Below are 20,078 nucleotides of genomic sequence, written 5' to 3'. Positions count from 1 at the left end.
AATAATAAGGACACAAATGAACTAATGATAATTTTGATTTCTTGAATATGTGTAAGCACATCTGACTGTCCTTTGTGACTGGATTACCGCATTCTGTTGATTTTTACTTTGTAGTTGGCTTTATTCCTTTGATAACTAGGTTTAAAAAGCTAAAGATCTAATCTGTTCTTAGAAACAATAATTAGTACATATGTGTAAACTAAAAAAAAGTGCAGTATACTGTATATATGTATTTACATGCAATGTAATGTATATGTGCAGTCGAACTGTAATAAAAAAATGAAGAATCTGCAAAGGAAAATATAATATATATATACGTATATATATATATATATATATATATATATATATATATATATATAGCTGAATCACTATGCTGTACACCAGAAACTAAGACAACATTGTAAGTCAACTATACTTCAGTTAAAAAAAGTGGGAGATAATACTAAATGTTCGGGTGCCAGGAAGACACCTGGGAAGAATCAGAGCTTGAGAAGGAAGACCCACGGCACAGGGACCTAGACCAGGGTTGCAAAGGCTGGAGCTGGGGCGTTGGAGGCTCATTTCATTGAGTTCCTGTCCCAGGAGCCGGGAGGCGTCATGGGACTTGAAAGGACTGGGATGGGTGAGACCAGCGTTCTAGGTTCAGGTATTTGCCAGCGTTGTTGCTGTTTGATAGGCAGGGTTTTTTTCATTTTCAATCTCTTTTTTAAATCTTTGCTTTAAGAACATTTATCGACGTAATGCATATATATATATAAAAATAAAATTTTAAAAATCTTAAAAGAAGGCTAGCAGGCCCTGCCCAATTCCCACCCTAACTCCCAGTTCAACTCCCTAAAAGCAATAGACCCTTTCATCTGTTTCTTATGACAGTGACCTTGACATTCTAAATAATATTTTCAGACTTCTATTTTTTGGTTTATTTATATTATACAAGAACTTAAATTTTCTTACATGGCTCTTTTTTTTTTTTTAGCTTATTTTCCCAATAAATCTATGATTTTGGGGGGGGGCATAATACAGTTATCAGGGCTTACATCTTCATCACTCTATAAAAACCATTCCTTAATTTTTACATCTACCTATACTTCCCCATCGCAAACAGTCCATCAAATATGATATTCTTTTGACCTCTCTCCTTTGTGGGGTGGGAGTGGAGCATCCAGAACTCAAGGCCAGCCTCCCCTCGCATCTCTGGGCCCCTGCACAGCTGTCCTCCGAGACTTCTCTGCCTCTCTCCTGGGTTGAATCCCCTCTCCTGGGTCCTTGTCTTCTTGGTTTACTCTTGGTTTTGTTGGCATTTACACATTTACAATCCACATGTAGTTTCCCAAAAAAGAATACAAAGACATGTAATTTTTTGAGTCCTTTACAGACCTGAAAACATCTTCATTCCATGCTCATGCGTTAATAAGTTTTGAGGAGGTATAGACTTCAAGGTGAAATACCGTTTAACTTAGAATTTTGAAGCCATTTATCTGAAGTCTTACAGAACCTAGTGTTGCTGCTGAGGAATTTGATCTCTTCCTTCTTTACTTGTCAACTGTTTCTCCTGCCTCTGGAAGCTTTTAGGATCCTTTACATTCATCGCATTGGCTGTTCTGGGAGAAATGTTTGTATTATTTGATAATCGCCTCCCACCCCGCCCCTGCCCTGTTTCTCTCTGACCGTCTTTTGGAACCCTTTTTACAATTGGACGGTAAACCTCTTAGAATGAAATAGCACCTCTCTCGGTCTTGGGTTTCCCCTCCCTCTTTCATTTTGTTGTGCTTTCCAGAGTATTCCTTTCATGCTATTTTCCGACCTTCTAATGATTTTTAATTTTAGCAATCATGTTTTAGGTTTCAGCAGCCTTTTTTTGTTTTCTAAGTGTTCCTCTTTCAAGCCTGCTCCTCTGGTTTTGTGGATGTCTTGTCTTCTTACCTGTCTCTGAACAGTCAAAATCAGTGTTTTGATTTTTTGAAAGCTCTCACTAGCGGTTCCCCTTTTCTGGTTCTATTTGTATTTTCTTTCTTTCTAGAGGCTTTCCTCAGGTGCCTCTGTCAATCTTTGGCATTTATATTAGTTTGCTAGGGTGGCCATAACAAAATCCCACAGACTGGGTGGGACACTTATTTTCTCACAGTCCGGAGCCTGGACATCCGAGGTCAAGGCGTCAGCAGGTTTGGTGTCTTCTGAGGCCTCCCTCCTTGGCTCGCAGACGGCCACCTCCTCACTGTGTCCTCACATGGCCTCTCCTCTGTGCGTGTGCCCCAGTGTCTCTTCCTCTTTTAGAAGAACACCAGTCCTGTTGGATCAGGGCCCACCCTAATGGCCTCATTAAAACATAATAACATCTTTAAAGACCCCATCTCCAAGTACAGTCATGTTAGGAGTGAGGACTTCAACATACAAATTTCGGGGGCCACAATTCAGTCCGTAAGAGATTCCATCCCAGTTGAAAAGCAGGCACTAGCCTGCTGATGGGGCCCCTGGGTGTTCTGCTCCCCCACGACCAGTGTCCTGTCTTCGTGTTGACACGTGGGGAGCTGGCTGCTTTGCTGGCGCCCCGCTTCCCTTGCACAGAGGGCTTCTCTCTGGGGTCCTGTGTTCCCAGCACAGAGTCATTCTCCCCTCTCCCACCTCAGGTAGAGCAGCTTGGCTGCCAGGTCCTGTGTGTGAGGCAGGACAGAGGCCGAGGGATCCAAACATTCCATGTCCAGGTGCCCCCCCCCCCGATTCTCTGCCACCTCAGCCCCAAGTTTTCCTCGTTTCTCCAGAGAAGACATTGCCGGGCTCCTTCTGACTTCTGTGCAGAGAAGGGTGTCGAGAGCTGCCTGCTGTGCATGTAAGCATGGAGCCTTTCCCAAAGCCTCCCCGCACAGCCCCTGACAGGCCTGGGCCTCCCAGCCCTGAGCTGCCCTGGGGTCTGCTGGCCTCAGAGTCCTGTCACCACACACCTGGAGTTGTGACTTGCTCTGTCCTCCCGAGTCGGTCACACATCCAGTAGCATTCTGTCTTCCAAACCTATGATGAAACCTCACATGCACTGTTCCCCTGACCACTCTTCTCCCGGAAGAGTGTTCAGCTTTATTGTTTTCATGCTTGAGTCAAGAGGGAGAGGACACGGACGCATATATTCAACCAACCATCTTTGCAGGAAGCTCTCAAGACTGTTTTTTTTTTTTTGATAAATTATGAAATATTTCAAACGTAAGGGAAGTATACAAAAAGATACCAGGAACACGCTGCATACACATCACCAAGCTTCATCAGACCTCATCATTTCACCGTATTTTTTCAGAGCTTTCCTAAAAGTAAGCATTAAGGACGCAGTGGGAGCTCTTTCTTCTCCTCCCCCGGCCCGCCCACATGGAGACGATCACCGTGGTGACTCTGTGTAGCCCATTTACAGACGAGCACCATTGCGACTCTGTTTAGATCATTTACAAGCGTGGCCCCCCAACCCCCAGCATTTGCTACCTTCAGGTGTATCCACAAACCATTGTCCTGCTTTTCCTGTTTTCCAAATTTATATCGGTAGCATCAAACACTACTTGATTTTTTGCACAACATTATATTTTCTAGATTTTATGATATTAATACATGCCCCTCCAGTGGATTTGTTTCCAGTGTTGAACGAGGAGCCTCAGTTTATCAGTTCTTTTATTGAGGGAAACTTAAGTTGTGTCCAGTTTCTATTACAAATGTGACTCTAGTCAGTGTCTGCTGACGGGGGTCTCGTCAGGGTATGTTCCTGGGTATGGGACCGTTCCAGCAGACCCATGGCTAGACTCAGCAAGACTGGACGTTGCAGAATGGTTGTGCCATTGCACGGCCCCATCGGCGGAGGACCACACTTTTATTGCCCGCTTTCTTTCCAGCATGTGACATTGTATGTTTTTTACATTTCTAACAGTCTGATTAGTGTCAAAGCAGCTTTTTAAAATGAAGACCTGTGCTGTCACTCCCAGAAGCGTGTATGAGGGATGCGTAAGCCTTCTTTTGCATTATTGCCTGTAGCTTTAACTCAAGAGTGTGGGTAAGGACTTAAGTGATATATTATGTTATACATTTTGATGTTAAGTAATATTATGACTATCAGTTTTAAGAGTTTTTGCTAAAGTTCTTAAAAGGATACACTTTATGAACGTACATAATGAGCACTGATACCAAATAATTCTGTTTTTCAAACACTGAAGATTGAATTTAAGCCAGGTAGATGATCTACAAACCATCGGAATATCTAATACAGCTTCTCTTAACTCCTTTTGGTTTAGGAAATATTTAAATGGACCTTCAAAAATGCTAGGTTTACAATGAGAAATGTTATAATTAAATGTTTACTCTGTGGATCCTTTACATTTGGCATCTGGACAGCTGTCTTTACTATATATTTTCCCAATAATCATGTGGGGAACCAGGAGAAGATACCCTTGAAGAAAGAAGATCCATTTATTTGGTCCCTTGGAGAAGAATTGCACGAGCAAACCTTCCAAGGCTCAGAGCAAATACCAAGGCCACATGTAAGCACTGGCAGTTCTAGTAAAGATGAAATTAAAGAACAGAAGCCAATTTTGAAACTACGTAAGTATTTTTACTTCCTCTGCTAGCCACTTTGAGGGGAAAATATACCATAAATTTAACATTTGGAAGAGTAAGAGAATGTTCTTTTCAGAGCAATTCAATTTTAAGTTATGAAATATTTCACATATATATGTGTGTATATACACACAGAGAAAATAACAAAACAGGCTTATATTGACCACCTACATTTAACAATTTTTATGTAGTTTGCTGTTTTTCAAAGAAATAAATTTTAATGGGTACAGTAAAAACTTCACCCTCATTCCCTGTCCTCTCTCCCCCCTCGGAGGTGGTAGTTAAGCTGAGTTGATGGATATCTGCCTCATTCCCTTTATGTGTTTTCTTTAAGCAAAATGTATTATGTACTTTAATGTATTTGTAGATATTCTGCAATGAACTGCAGTGCTGCCGTGAATATGAATGTGCAGCTCTCTGCACAAACACACTTCGTTCCTCTTTGGTAAATACCTAGGTATGGGGTGGCTGGGTCATGTGGTAGGTGAATGCTTAATTTTAAAGAAAATGACAAACCCTCTTCCAAAGTAAGGGTGACACTTTATGTTCCCTTCAGCAGTGTATGACAATTCCATTTTCTCCAGATCTTGGCCAACACTTAACATGGTCAGATTTTTAGATTTTAGCCATTCCAGGTGGTGAGTAATGGTGTCATTGTGGCCTTAATTTGCATTTCCCTCTGACTAAGGACTTTGCACACCTTTTCATGTGCTTAATGGCCACACATCCCTCTTCTTTTGTAGTCTTTTGTCCATTTTTCAATTGGGATATTTGTCTTCTGATTTCTAAGACTTTTAAAATATATTTTGGATTCAAATCCTTTGGTATGTGAGTTGCAGTATTTCCCACAAGTCTGTACCTTGCCTTTTCATTCTTTTTTTAAAATTGTGATATAACTGATATATAACATTGTATTCATTGTAGGCGTACAACACAATGATTTTATACATGTACATATTGCAAAATGGTTACCACAATAAGTTAAATTAACATCCATCATCACACGTAGTTAATTTTTTTTCTTGTGACGAGAACTTTTAAGATCTACTCTCTTAGCAACTTTCAAGTATATCATACAGGATGCTAACTAAGTTATCATGCTGTACATTTTCATTGTCTTTTGAATGGCTTCATTCACGAAGCAAAATTTTCAATTTTGGCGGTCGATTCATCACGCTTTCTTGTATGGCTCATGCTTTTACGTTTTATCTAAGACAGCTTTGCCTACCTCAAGCTCACAAACATTTCCTCCTATGTTTTCTTTTAGAAATTTTAAGGTTTTTGGTTTTACATTAACTTCAGTTTAAGTTAATTTCTGTGATACTGGGAGGTGACAATGTTCATTTTTTCCATGTGGATCCAACAGCATTTGTGGAAACACTTCCCTTGTCCTGTCTTGGCCCCTTTGTCAAAAATCAGTTGACCGGTTTTTTTGGGTTTTTTTTTTTTTGGATCTATTTCTGAACTCTATTCTCGTTCTTTTTAAAACCTATTTTGGTTATTCTAGGTCTTTCGCCTGTTCATGTATATTTTAGAAAGAGCTTGTCAATTTCTACAAAAAGCCTACTGGTATTTCAAATGAAACTGCATTAAGTCTATAGGAATAATGAAATTAGAACTGCATTGAGTCTATAGTCAATTTGGAGAGAGTTGATATCTTAATAATATTGCTTTAGCTGCATCCCACTTATTTTAGTATGTTGAATTTTCATTTTCATTCAGTTCTATGTATTTTTCTATTCTCTTTGAGACTTTCTTCTTGGATTATTTGGAAATAGATTGTTTAATTTCCAAGTATTTTGAATAATTTTCTGTCTTTTAGAATTGACATCCAGTTGGATTCCATTAGAGTCACACAATATACTCTATGATTTTGATTCTTTTAGGTTTTTTTGAGATTTGTTGTATGATCCAGGATATGGTCTACTTTGGAGAATGCTCCATGGACCCTTGAAAAAAATGTGTTATTCCAGTATTGTTAGGTAGAGTGTTTTATATATATCATCTCAGTTAGATCTGGTTGGTCGATTGTATTGTTCAATTCTTCCATATGCTTGCTGAGTTTTTGCTAGTAGTTCTGACAGTTGCTGAGAGTATTTGTTCTTTTTTTTTTTGGTGGGGGGAGGTAATTAGGTTTATTTATTTGTTTGTTTATTATTTTTTTGATGGAGGCACTGGGGACTGAACCCAGGACTTGTGCATGCCAAGCGTGCGCTCTACCCCTGAGCTATACCCACACCCCCACTAAGAGTAGGTGCTGAAGATCCCAACTACAATTGTCTGTTTCTCCTTTGAATTCTATTGGGTTTTGTTTCATATATTTTGAGACTTTTTCGGTGTTTTCTTTTTAGGATCATTTTGCGTTACTGGTAGATTGGTCCTTTTATCATTGTACACTGTCCCTCTTTGTCTCTAGTAATTTTCTATGTTCTGAAGTCTATTTTATCTATTAATATAGCCAGTCCTGCTTTTGAAATTATTTGCAAGATGTATCTTTTTCTGTCCTTTCACTTGCAGTCCACCTACATCACATTGAAGTGAGTTTCCTGTAGACAGCATATCATTAGAACATATTTTTTAATGCATTCTGCCAATCTCTGTCTTTAACTGGTATATTTAGATCATTTGCATTTAATACAATTATTGATATGTTAAGGTTTAAGCCAGCCATTTTATTATTTGTTTTTTGTTTGTTTCTGCTGGTTTCTCGTTCTCCTTTCTCTTTTCTTACCTTCCTGTGGTTCATTGAGTATGTTTTAGAATCCCATCTTGACTTACTTATAGCGCTCTTCTAATATATAGCTTTGTGTAGTTTTATTCGTGGTTGCTCTAGGTACTGCATGATGCATATGTAAGTTATTGATATCTCCTTGAATCTGTGTTTTGCCACTTCAAGTAAAGTATAAAAAGCAAAGTCCTTTAGCAGCCTCAATTAAAAAATATAATTATCTTCAGTATCTCCTCTACATACATTGAGTACCACATCAGATGGTGTTATAATTTTTGCCTCAGCCACTAAATAAGGTTTAAGAAACTCATGAGAAAGAAAGTCTGTTATATTTTTTTAACCCATTTTGATGTCCTTTTTTCTTTTTTGAGGTTGCAACCCTTCTGTTGTGAGTTCTTTTGTTTCGAGAACTTTCTTTTTTGATTCTTTGAGGATGGGTTTGCTAGTCACAAAGTCTTAGTTTTTCTTCATCTGAGCATATCTTTATTTTTCTCCTAATTCCCAAAGGATATTTTTTGCTGATACAGAATTTGCCATTGACAGTTCTTTTTATCAGCACTCAAAACTGTCTTCCCACTTCCTTCTCTCCTCCAAGACTTCAGAGGAGAAATCCACAGGTATTCGGATCATTCCTCCGGGAGTACTGTGTCCTTTCTCTCTGCAGCTTTCAAGACTTGTTTGTTGTCTTGAGTTTTCGGAAGTCTGACTGATGTAACATGGATTTCTTTGGTTTATCCAACCTGGGGGTTTGCTCAGCCTCTTAAATCTGTCGATGTCTATCTTTCACCAAATTTGTGAACTTTTCGACTATTAAGTCTTAGAGTACTTTTTCATTCCTCACTTTCTCTCCTATCCCTTTGGGACTCCAATAATACACACATTAGCTCTTTTCTGTTACAGGTACCTGAGACTCTTCATTCTTTTCAGTCTATTTTCTCTGATGCTTGGATTAGGTGGTTTCTGTTGTCACTGTTCTACTAATAAGCCCAGCTAGTGAGTCTTTATTAGATTGTTTTTAGTCCTATAATTTCCATTTGGCTCTGTTGGGTTTTTTGTTTTTGTTTGTTTGTTTTTTTTTTTGTTTTGTTTTGTTTTTTTTTTGGTTAAGTTCTGTTCTTTTCCATTTGTTTCTGGGCATTTTTATGATGGGTGTTTTAACATCCAGGTCAGACCACTCTGACCTCTGATTCATCTTGTATTGGCATCTGTTGTCTTTTTTCATTCAATTTGAGATCTCCCAGGTTCTTGGAATGACAAATGATTTTCAACCATATCTTGGGCATTTGGGCTATTATGAAACTCTAGGTCCTATTTAAGCTTCTTTGTTAAGCTGACTCCTGTTGAGATGCAGCACGAGGGCCAGGTGGGCGGTATGTTTGCTTCTTGCTGGACCCGCTGACTCCCGCACCGGCAACGGTGGAGCATGTACATGCCTCACTGTGGATGGCGGAGGGGACCTTCAGCACCCCCTTTGGTGAAACAGGGCGCTGACTTGCATAACATCGTTGTCTCTGAGTTCAGCTCCCCAGGGGAGCTCTCTGACACCAGGGTTAGGAGATGGGGCAAGCAGGGTATCAGCTATCCTGCTTTGTACCCCCTGCTGCCTGTGGAGGTGGAGGTTCAGCTTTCCTCTGGGCCCCCAAGATATAAGGGGCAGGGTGCATGGAGTAGTGACAAGCCCCACCTTGCACCACTGCTTAAATCCTTGTAGGTGCCAGGTGGGGTTGGAGGCTCAGCACACCCCTAGCAGGAACTACCTTAAGGAGAATCAGAGTACCACTGGCTTCCACCAGGCAGGGTTATGGAAGACCACCTCCCTGCTCAGCCCACTCACACCAGCCAGACAGGTAATCAGAACACTGCCTTCTTCTGCCAAGAAGGAGGATGGAAGGGTAGGTTTTTCTCAGCCCCACTGACACCACTGGTGGGGAGAGGAACATGGCCTCTTGTTCCCTGCTCTCCCCACTGAAACCATAGGGGGCAGTGTTCTTCTCCCACTGGTGCTTGATTGGATGAGAGTAGATGCTCCCAAAAGTTTTCCGTGGCTAGGCGTCCTTTGTCCTGACGCGGTAGCTAAGGGGAGCAGGCTTATCTTGGAGCGTGTTTGTCTATGTCTACTAGTGGTTCCACTTGGAGGCTGCTGGGATTTATGGGAGGCAACAAAAAAATCAGGAGCTCACCTTAGTCCCATTCAGAGGCTCCTAAGCAATCTGCCTCCTTACATCCACCTTTCAGAGCTCTCCCTATGCTTATCTGCTGCATTAGGCCAAGGATTTTTTAGGTGTAAGAAAGAGGACCTAGGGGCTACTGCTTTTTGATGAGAATCTTCTTTGTATATAGTATAAAATTTATCTCAACTTTGGAAGACACTACTTTGGCATTGGAAAAGAAAGTTTATTCTCTCAAAAGCAAAGCACAATAAAAATCGACTAAGAAAACTAATTGCAGTATTCAAGTTTTTTCTAACTTTTTCTCTGATTCAGAGTTGTTCTTAAAATATTCCATTACTGTTTGTTTGTGACAACATATATTGATATTTCTAAGAATTTTTCTTGAAGTATTTTGTTGCGGCATTATTTGATGTCTACAAGCTTATTACTATTAAATCTTTATTGTGATTTATTGTGACTATAAAATGACTTTCTGGATTGCCCTTCCAATGAATTCTGTATTTTTAAAAATACTTTGATTCCTGTATTCTTTGACTGTTCTTTCACTTTTAACCATTTTAGTTAATCTTACCTATCTTTTATGGTTACATTTTGTTTTTTTATTACCACCTAAGAGCTTTTATCTTTTAATGGGAAATTTATGCCAACTTCATTTATTGTTATGACTGATATGTTTGGGTTGTCCTCTGTCATCTTGTTTTATTCTCTCAAACACAATGTTAAGAGAGGAGTTTCAGTTCCCATTCTCCCACTTTCCCTAAATCCCTCAGTTAAAATAATTTCGCACAACAGTTGTGAATCATGATGAGACCAAGGGGGCTGAGGACTTCCTTCCCCAGAGAAACTGCATGACTGAAGAATAGCTCCTTGTTCACACTTTTCTAAGGAATCTGCTCTGATTTGTGTAAATACTTTGATTTTAACTTTGTGATCTGGGAGTAGTTTAGGTTCCAAGAAAACTACTCTGACATGTTATAAAAGGAGTATATTCAGGATATAGTTGTTATTGTCCTTTATCAAAGTGATGGCAGTAAACCTCTACTTATGTGACTAATACCTTTTCTTGCAGGTGACGATTTTAACTATTCGGACCCAGAGCTTTTTCATGGATTTTTAAAATATGGATTAAATTCCATTATCAGTAAAAGATTGGGCAGCTACAGAGATGTGCCGGATACCAGGGATAAACTGTATGTTCCTCCTGATACATTTTTATTGACATATAGCGCGTTAGTTTCAGGTATACAGCATAACAATCTGCACTTTCACTTCTTCCTTTCCAATCTGGATGCTTCTCTCTTTCTTAACTTTTCGCACTGGCTAAAACCTCCAATACAGTGTTGAACAGAAGGGGTGAAATTGGAAAGCCTTGTTGTGTTCTTGATCCTTACACCCAGTTTTCCACAGTAAGTATGATGTTCTCTTTAGGCTTTTCATAGATGTTCTTTCTCATGTTGAGGAAATTCTCTTGTATTCCCAGTTTGCTGAGAGGTTTTCATCAGGTGGGTGTTGAATTTTGTCAATACCCCTTTCTGTGTAGTTTGAGATGTGTGTATCTTTAGTTTGTGAAGGTGGTAAATTATGTCGATTTTCTAACGTTAAACTGAGCTTGTATTTCTGGGATATCCCCCACATGGCCATGATGCATTATCCTTTTTATATGTTGTTGAATTTCATTTGCTGAAATTGTTTTTGAAATTTTATATCAGTGTTCGTGAAGGCAATTGCTCTGTATTTGTCTTTAACATCCTTGCCTGGTTTTGTTTTCAGAGCCATGTTGGCTTTGTAGAATGAGTTGGGAATTATTCTTTTTAAAAATTTTTTCAAATTTTTTGTTAAGGGAGGAGGTAATTAGGTTATTTATTTATTTATTTATTTAATGGATGCACTGGGGATTGAACCCAGGACCCTGTGCATGCTAAGCACGTATTCTACCACTGAGCTATACCCTCCCGCCCTAGGAATTATTCTTTTAGAGTTTAATTTTTAATTTTTGTTGTTGACTTCCACTAAATACTTTTTGATTACACTGAAGGCATTTCTTTCAATTCTTTCACTTGAGGTTTTCTCCCTTATTTATTTTATTAACATTCATTTTCCTTTCCTTTCTTTGAAAACATTCTTCTCTGGGGGGACGGTACAGCTCAGTGGTAGAGTACATACCTAGCATGCACAAGGTCCTGGGTTCAATCGCTAGCATTAAACATGAATAAATAAATACATCTCATTACCTTCCCCCTCAAGAATATTTCTTCTCATGGGTGTATCACATACCAGAGGGTTCCCGCCAAACAACAGAATTGCTCTGTTGGTAGCAAAGTCCACTTTCGGCATGGCAGTGACTGGCCAAAGCTGCATCAGATGGCATTGGGTTTATTTTGATTTGGGATTTTATTTTAATCAGAAAAGACAACTGAATTCTATCAAGTATTTCTTAGCATGAGTATTATGGCTTCCTCCTTCAAATTATTGTTAACTTCATTTCAGCAAAACATAACCCAAAATTAAAATTATTTTATTAATTGGAATTTAACTGTTTTTAGCTGTATTTCACTATTTTTCACTGTCTGTCATAGCTATATAAAAGCTTATAAACACAAGGAGATTCTGCTTAATTTTGTTTGTATAAACGTATGTAGGAAACATTAAAGTAATTAAAGTCAACTCTGGAGGCTGATGGCTTATTTTCCCTTGGGTCTATGCGCAACTCAAGTTTAAGAAATCCTGTCTTATGTTTTTCTTCTTTGAGTTACCATCTTCAGATTTTAATATCAAATTTATTCTAGCTTCATAAAATGAATTTGGATGTTTTCCCTCCATCTCTATGCTCTAAAATCATTGAAATAATATCATTATTTCTTATGTTAAACTAGAACTTGTCTGGTAATTATGAATCACTGCTCCATTTTCTGGTGTCAGCCAGTGAAAAAATTTTAGTTTCTACTACAGTCAGTTATTGTTCTGCTCAGACTTCCTATTTCTAGGGTCTATTTAGGACACTCTATTTTAATAAGAATCTGTTTCATCTATTTTCAAATTTATTGGCTTAAAGTCACACATCCTGTTTTCATACTTTTTATCTCTTCCTGTAATATACCTCGTTTCACGTTCTTACTGTTGTACATTTTTCTTCTTTCATCAGCTTGAGAGGGGTTGGTCTGTGTTAGTCACCTTTCAGAAAACCAACTTTGGTTGATTCCGTTTAGGGCTGTAGGTTCCAGGCCCCTCTCCTTGGCTTGTAGACGGCCGTTCTCTCCCTGTGTCTCTTCATACCACTCTGTGTCTGTCTCTGTGTCCTGATGTCCCCTTTTTGTAAGGACCCCAGTCTTACTAGATGAGCCACCCTAATGACATCTCACTCATTACATCTACCATCCATTTCCAAATAAGGTCACATTCTGAGGTCCTGGCGGTTGGGACTCCAACATATGAAATCTGGGGGCAGGGGGACACAATTCAACCCATAATAGTCCTGTCTTATACTATACTGTTGGGAATCACGTTAGCAAAGACTAGATCAGCTAACCGTGGACAGCCAAACACAGGCCTTAGCAAATTACACTAACCCTTAAAAACAGCTTATTTAGGTCTGAAAAGTATTTCTACATAGAGAGACCACAGCAACATTTATCAAGTAATTTCAGAGAAACCTATACACATCAGGCTTCTCTTAGGGCTCTAGACCTGTGTGACGTGGTTTTCCACTCCTTCAGTATCATTGTCCTGTTCCTCTGAAGGGATGCACTCTACCTGTGGTTTTCTCTGAATGATACACCCAGGACCAAGCATGAGGCTAGAGATGCGACCTGAGTAGCTCGAGCTCACCCTGGACCACTGTCTTGCTCATTCTTGGCATTATCCTCTCTCTCTCATCTACTTGTGCTTTGATAACTTGGTGATCTTATGAGACAAAGCCTTTCTATGCTACCTGTTTCTGACGCCACATTTTCCCACATGACAGAGGCCATATGCAGCCTGTGGCACTCACTCCCTTTCCCATCCTCTCATGTCTCTTCTTGGCCCTGTCGTTTCCCATTCTCATTCCTTCAAGCACAATGTCAGCTTCCACCCAGCAGGCATGCCTTCTGTATCTTCCTTGTGTCTTGGATAAAAACGTTAATCCAGACAAGGACCTCTTCTTCCAAAGTGACATCAATCCACGAATATCCCCAGGGTCTGTCCAGGATCCCTGTAGGGCTGCCTGTCCAGCACCTCAAGGATGGGCACCTGAGCCAAACTGGGCCAGTGAATCCTGTCCTGTGAATTTGGGGGAAGGAGAAGTCTTACCAGTTTCTCCGTGGGTGCTGGACTCTAAGGCATGCTAATGTCGGACAGCTCTCCTACTCCGTGGGGTAAAGAAGCTGAAACAAGCCAGGCTGCAGAGATAGAATGAGCCTCATATAATACTTAACTACCTGCAAGGCACTGTCCTGAGCATTTTACATATATTAATTCATTGACTCCTCACAACCTATGAGGTAGGTTGATGTAGTTATATTTTTAATATTATTCCCAGATATAAAGACAAAAGCAGAAATGGAGAGTGTCCAGGAGGCTTTCAAGCCTCTAGTTAGAATCACTCTTGGAGGCTCCAGCTGTATGCCTGTCACTAGGTCCTATAGGGACATTTGGATATGCTTACTGATGCTTAAGTCTGTTCCACAGGGTTTGTCATTTACAACCAAAATATTTCAAAATACAACCAAATAATATAGCAATCCAAATAATACTCAACAGCTAAAAACTAATGTCACTGGAATTCAGGGTCTATTTTTCTCTCAAGTGCACAAAAAAAAAGACATTTTTGTCAAATCCTTGGAAGAAATTTAATTACACCATATCCACTACATTTCTTTGTTGCAACAGACTACACAAATGTAAGAATAGCACATGGATTTTCTTTGAAGATAGTACAGTCAAGTTAATTTGAACCTTTCGATATGTATAAGTTTATGAACTCATTTTTATAATAAAAACAAAAATATAGGTATAATTTGTGTTTATACTATGTTCAAAATAGAACTAGTACCAAAATGGGCTCTCAGGAAAAAGCAATTACTACTGCTCTTTACTGGTATTAAGAAGGGAATGATTTAGAAAATATTAGAACAATGTAAGAAGTTTGAAGACATTTTTGTATCTCAATGTTTGTTTTTTATGTGTAGCTGTCAGCTTGTTATGATCATCAAAGAAATGGAGAGGAAGAAATGTGAATAAGGAAAGGTATCTGAATGAGCCCCCAGAACATCTAAGGCTTTTAGACCAATCATTTTCTTCCCTTACTTCTGCCTGCAGGTGTCATCGAAAACAGTACCCAGTCACCCTCCCCACTGCCAGCATCATCATTTGCTTCCACAATGAAGAATTTAATGCCTTGATGCGGACAGTGTCCAGTGTTATGAGCCTCACTCCACATCATATCCTTGAAGAAATTATCCTGGTAGATGACATGAGTGAATATGGTAAGTTCCCCAAATGCCAGTATCCAGTTAATCTACTTCCAAGGCAGTGCTATCTCTGACGGCACTTGAGTTATTTTATACAAAGAACATTTTTGGTGGGTGTTGAGGCAGGCACTGTACCAGGTGCTAGGTGCACTGGTGGAGGTGTGAGAGCTGGTCCCTGTCCTCATGGGGTGTGGCAAATGCTTTGATAAGATAAATGTAGGGGCAAGCTGGTCTTTAGAGATCATAGATGATATTCAAGAACTGACATCTTTAAATTGAAGTCTGGTAGTAACAATCATGGTTATGGGGGAAAAGGGGGTGGGAAGGGATAAAGTTGGGAGTTTGAGATTTGTAAATGTTAGCCACTATGTATAAAAATAGATTTTAAAAAAGTTTCTGCTGTATAGCACAAGGAACTATGTTCAATATCTTGTAATAACCTTTAATGAAGAAAATACTAAAATGAATATATGTATGTATAAGCACGCCTGGGACATTGTGCTGTACACCAGAAACTGACACATTGTAACTGATGGTACTTCAATAAAAAAAAATAAATTTAAAAAATGTAAATAAATAAAGTTTATATGAGTATACATACATACATGCATACATACGTAGATACATACATACATAAATTGAAGTCTGCAGGGTGAGTTGGGTTCCTAAAGATGGAGAGGCAGGAAATAGTATTATAAGGAAGCTGAGGAAATGGCATTATAAAGACCCAGAGGCAAGAGAAAACATGGTGTGTTTGGAAGAGTTCTTTATGTAGATTGTGTATAAGAACAGCATTTAGGAAGGAGAGGGTGCACATGAAACCAGAGACATAAAACGGCAACCGCTCATGCAGGCATTGTTTGAATTTTATTTGGAGAAAACGGGGAATAATTTTAAGGCTTAATGCAGAGGAATGACACAATCCAGATGCTTTACATGAAAGAATTCTCATCAGACCGGCTACACTTAAAGGCTTATTCACCCATGTTCACTGGCTCTAAAGAACTGTGACACTGGTACAAAATCTGATTAACTATATTTAGCACTTGAAATTAGTTGTCTATTTTACAACTTAATTACAAACCTGAAGGACCCAGATTAGGGATAAGATCTTTGGAGCCTGCAGGTCCCTGAGGGGTCCATTTCTCACGGAAGCAATGTATCCATATTGGATAGGTATCTAACTGTGTACCTAGTCCACTGTGGGTCTGCCCACCATTGTCTGGGACAGAAAAAGAGGAGGAGAAACAGTAGGAAGGAGAATGGGCAGGGGAAGACAAGAAGACGTCCCGGGAGGTTCACCCTCGGGGAATTGACTGGAGGTGCATCAACTCAAAAGTGGCGTGTACAGCCATAAAAAAGAATAAAATAATGCCATTTGCAGCAACGTGGATGGACCTGGAGAATGTCATTCTGAGTGAAGTAAGACAAAGAGGAAGAAAAATACCATCTGAGATCACTCATATGTGGAATCTGAAGAAAAAAAAAAAAGACACGAACTTATTTACAAAACAGAAGCAGACTCACAGACATAGAAAACAAACTTATGGTTACCAGGGGGGAAGAGGGGTGGGGAGGGATAAATTGGGAGTTCAAGATTTGCAGATGCTGACTACTGTATATAAAATAGATACACAACAAGTTTCTTCTATATAGCACAAGGAACCATATTCAATATCTTGTAGTGACCTATAATGAAAAAGAACATGAGAAGGAATGTACGTATGTACATGTATGACTGAAACATTGTGCCGTACACCAGAAATTGGCCCAACATTGTAACCAGACTATACTACCACCAAAAAAACAGTATAGTGTAACTCACTGTAATGCCAGCTCCATTTAGGAATTTTACTCACTGGCCAGGCACTATTGCATATGTCATTTCCACGGGAGCCCCCCCAATCAGAGGGATACAGTCCTGTTTATTTCTAGTCTTGTGCACTAGAGGGGGTATGGAGGAATGGTCAGTTTCCTTGTCTGATCAGTACACTGAGCAACACATCTGGCCACACGTGAGGCACGAAGTCCCCAGCAAAGCCATGAGCAGGGAACCGGTGGGATCTTTGCTAGACTGTGGAATTCTAACTTCTCACGTGGAAGGATAAGGAATCCTGCTGTGAAGATGCAGTTCCAGGATGACCAGAGGACACCTCCCCCCGGCCTTTCAGAACTATGCCACTGAGTTCAGAGACATACCTGGTCACTTGTTCATAGGTCCTTTAGGCATCAGGGGAATCACTGCTGATGGCTGAGATACGAGTGTGTTGCCAGCCCAGACCCTCCACCTCTCCTCGACCCACAGCCCCCTGGGCGGTGGTGCTTTCACCTGCCCCACCAAGGAGCTTAGTCTTGGTCCCTCCCACACAGAGCCTTGGACACAGGAAACGCCGGAAATGGGTGTTCTGTGTTCTGATGGAGCTCAGGACCGATAGATTTCTGCTTTAATCCACAGTGATTTCATGTAGGCTCTAGGAAGACTTTTTTGTTTATTTATTTATTTTTAATTGAAGTACAATCAGTTACAGTGTGTCAGTTTCTGGTGTACAGAGTAATGTCCCGGTCATACCTATACATACATATATTCCTTTTCATATTCTTTTTCATTAATGGTTATTACAGGATACTGAGTACAGTTCCCTGTGCTGTACAGAAAAAATCTGTTTTTTTATCTATTTTTACATATAGCAGTTTATATTTGTAAATCTCAAACTAAGGAGGACTTTTTTGAACTGTAGCTAGTCTTTTCCAGGTGACACCAGTAGGCATCACTGATGAAATCCCTCAACTTGGGATCGCAGGGGTCGGGGGCCCCCGCTGAGTTGCAGCAGAGGCATGTCCAGAGCCGACCTGCTACTGTCCACCCTCCTCACATCCCTGATCCCTCTCGACTACAAGCCAACAACCTGACCACCTCTCCGAAAAACCCCAACCCTCCACTTGACGTCAGCGATGCCTGCCTCTGGCGTGCCTGTCTCCTCCCGGGTCTGCCTCGCAGAGCTCCTCTGTATCCTGGATGTGAGGGAGGTGTTGGCAGACATCTGAGCTGGGATGCTGCCCCTGCCCTGCAAGGGAGGCTGTGCAGCCTGCGGTCTGCCTCTGAGCAGGGCTCTGGCACTCTTTAAAGACAAGGAAGGAGATCTCTCCTTCTGCCAAGGATCCCCAGCTTCCTCATCCAGACTCCTAGGATTTAGGAACCTCTGAGGCACCTGTATCCGTCTCACCGGAGTCTAGCCTCATTTATCACCATCATGTTAACCTCCGAAGATTGAGTGGCTGCTAGGTACCAGGCTCTGTGCCGAGTGATGTATTTCTTCCTCTCCCTGCAGTGCTGCAAGGAATACGGTGGGTCTCCATTCTCGCCAATGAGGAAACTGAGACTCAAGTAGGTGTGATGACCTGCCTGGTAGTTACTACCAAATTAGCACAGTTGTTGGTAATAAACTAACAAAGCAACATAACTCATGCTTTTTCTATTAAAATTTTAACAGTGATGAGTTAAAATAGAGGCATCTCACTAGAAAGAGAAGAATATTTACAGTTGATGTCAATGCTGAATCACTTTTCATTCTCTTCCTTCCTTACATAGGATAACATTTTCTTTTAAAGTTAGAAAACTTCTGTGGAATAAGCATAGTTTTTAGGAGTCAGTCAAAATCATGAGACATTGTTTTAGTTTATGTAGTTATAGTTCTAAATTGTCCAGTGATGGTTTTTTTGTTTTTCCAGATGATCTGAAGGAGAAACTAGACTACCACCTGGAAATTTTTCGGGGAAAGATTAAAATAATACGAAACAAAAAGAGAGAGGGACTGATGCGAGCAAGGCTGGTTGGGGCGTCACATGCTTCAGGTACGAACGTTTCCTTTGGGACCTGACCCTGCGTCTGTGTCAGAGAGCTTCCTGCCCTTGCAGAAGTCATCCTCACGGGGACCCTCCGTGTCTCCACTGGCAGAAGCAAAAGAATATATTTCAGCCATACAAGTCTTTAATCCGCTTTTGACGCTGAAGGTATTCTGCTTCAAAACGTCAATTTGTTATTTCAAATAGAAGATATTCTTTGGCAGGGACTGTAATGTCAGCCTCCTGTTATGGGATAAGTTCTCCCAGCTACAGACTCTGGGATGGAGTTGAACATGCAGGGAACCCCCTGGGGTGCTCCTGGGACCACGCCTGTAAAGGAGCTAGGCAAGCAAGACTTTATGGAGAGAGTGGCACTCGGGTGCAGCTGCCTACCCTGGGGGGGGACTCTGAAGCCAGGATGGGAAGCAGAGGCAGATGAAACTGGAGGAGCGTTGACAGAGAAATGTCTGTGAAGGACACAGGGAAGAGGAAGGAGTGTGGACCAGAAGCTTCTGGCCTGACATCTCTGGAGGGAGAGAGGGAAGGAAGGGAAGGTTGAAAGCCCTCCAGCCTGCTGTGTGGCCCCGAGAAGGACTCGTTTGGGCTGGTGGGGAGCTCCAGAGCAAAGACCCTCCCATTGGAGAAGTCCAGTATTGGGCCCAAATGGCCCAGCTTGAGTTCTCCCCCATCTCGGGCCCCCTACACACACACAATGTGCCTAGTCATTGTCCAGGAGCCCGGGGAGGGCGTGGCCTTGGCGTGAGTGCTGCCTGAGATCCCTCAGCAGGTTCCCTTGATGGGAGGTCCCAGCGGCACACTCCCTCCACCTGTGTCCCTGAGTGGCCCCGTAGGGGAGAGCTTCTCTTTGGTCAGGAACACCTGCCTTGGGCTACTAAATGAGTAGAAATAAACTTCCACTGCATTTGAGCCTTGATAAATTTTGGAGTTTTATTATAATAGCAGCCAGCTTTAACACACCAGCTGTACTCCTGTCTCAGAGCCTTTGCACGTGCTTACCCCCCTCCCTGGGAATGGTCTTCCAGATACCTGCATGGCTGGTTACTTCACCTTGTTCAGCGCTCTGTTTAAATGTCCCTGTATCAGAGAGGCCTTTCGAAATCACCCTGTTCAAAATAGCAAGCCCCTCACTATCATCCTTACTCAGATTGATTTTTTTCATAATGTTTGCTACCTGTCAACTGGACTGTGTTGGCGGTACTGCCCACGTGACTAGTGAAGTCACCATTAACCTGCAGTAGCTGAGACAGTTGTGATGGACTGTGTGCTGTGCCCTTGGACGGGACG

At 40.9% G+C, this 20,078-nt stretch overlaps 1 protein-coding gene across 2 annotated transcripts in view; it reads left to right on the top strand.

The window, feature by feature from the left end:
- The first annotated feature begins 399 nt into the window (after positions 1 to 399).
- The window catches only part of GALNTL5 (polypeptide N-acetylgalactosaminyltransferase like 5), a 36,781-nt gene continuing 17,102 nt past the window's right edge, over positions 400 to 20,078 (top strand). The window contains exons 1-4 of one of the 2 annotated variants that reach the window (XM_031455729.2): positions 400 to 4,569; positions 10,553 to 10,673; positions 14,779 to 14,945; positions 18,660 to 18,782. In XM_031455729.2, coding sequence (XP_031311589.1) covers positions 4,302 to 4,569; positions 10,553 to 10,673; positions 14,779 to 14,945; positions 18,660 to 18,782 — 679 coding nt within the window. In that variant the 5' untranslated portion in view covers positions 400 to 4,301. Of the gene's footprint in view, positions 4,570 to 5,005; positions 5,030 to 10,552; positions 10,674 to 14,778; positions 14,946 to 18,659; positions 18,783 to 20,078 lie in introns of those variants that run through there. The other variant, XM_064487198.1, reaches the window with a different exon arrangement.

The sequence above is a fragment of the Camelus dromedarius genome, chromosome 7 (assembly GCF_036321535.1).
Source record: "Camelus dromedarius isolate mCamDro1 chromosome 7, mCamDro1.pat, whole genome shotgun sequence".
Classification (NCBI taxonomy): Eukaryota; Metazoa; Chordata; class Mammalia; order Artiodactyla; family Camelidae; genus Camelus; species Camelus dromedarius.
Note: the sequence above shows the minus strand (reverse complement) of the source record. Positions and strands in the feature narration are given on the sequence as shown.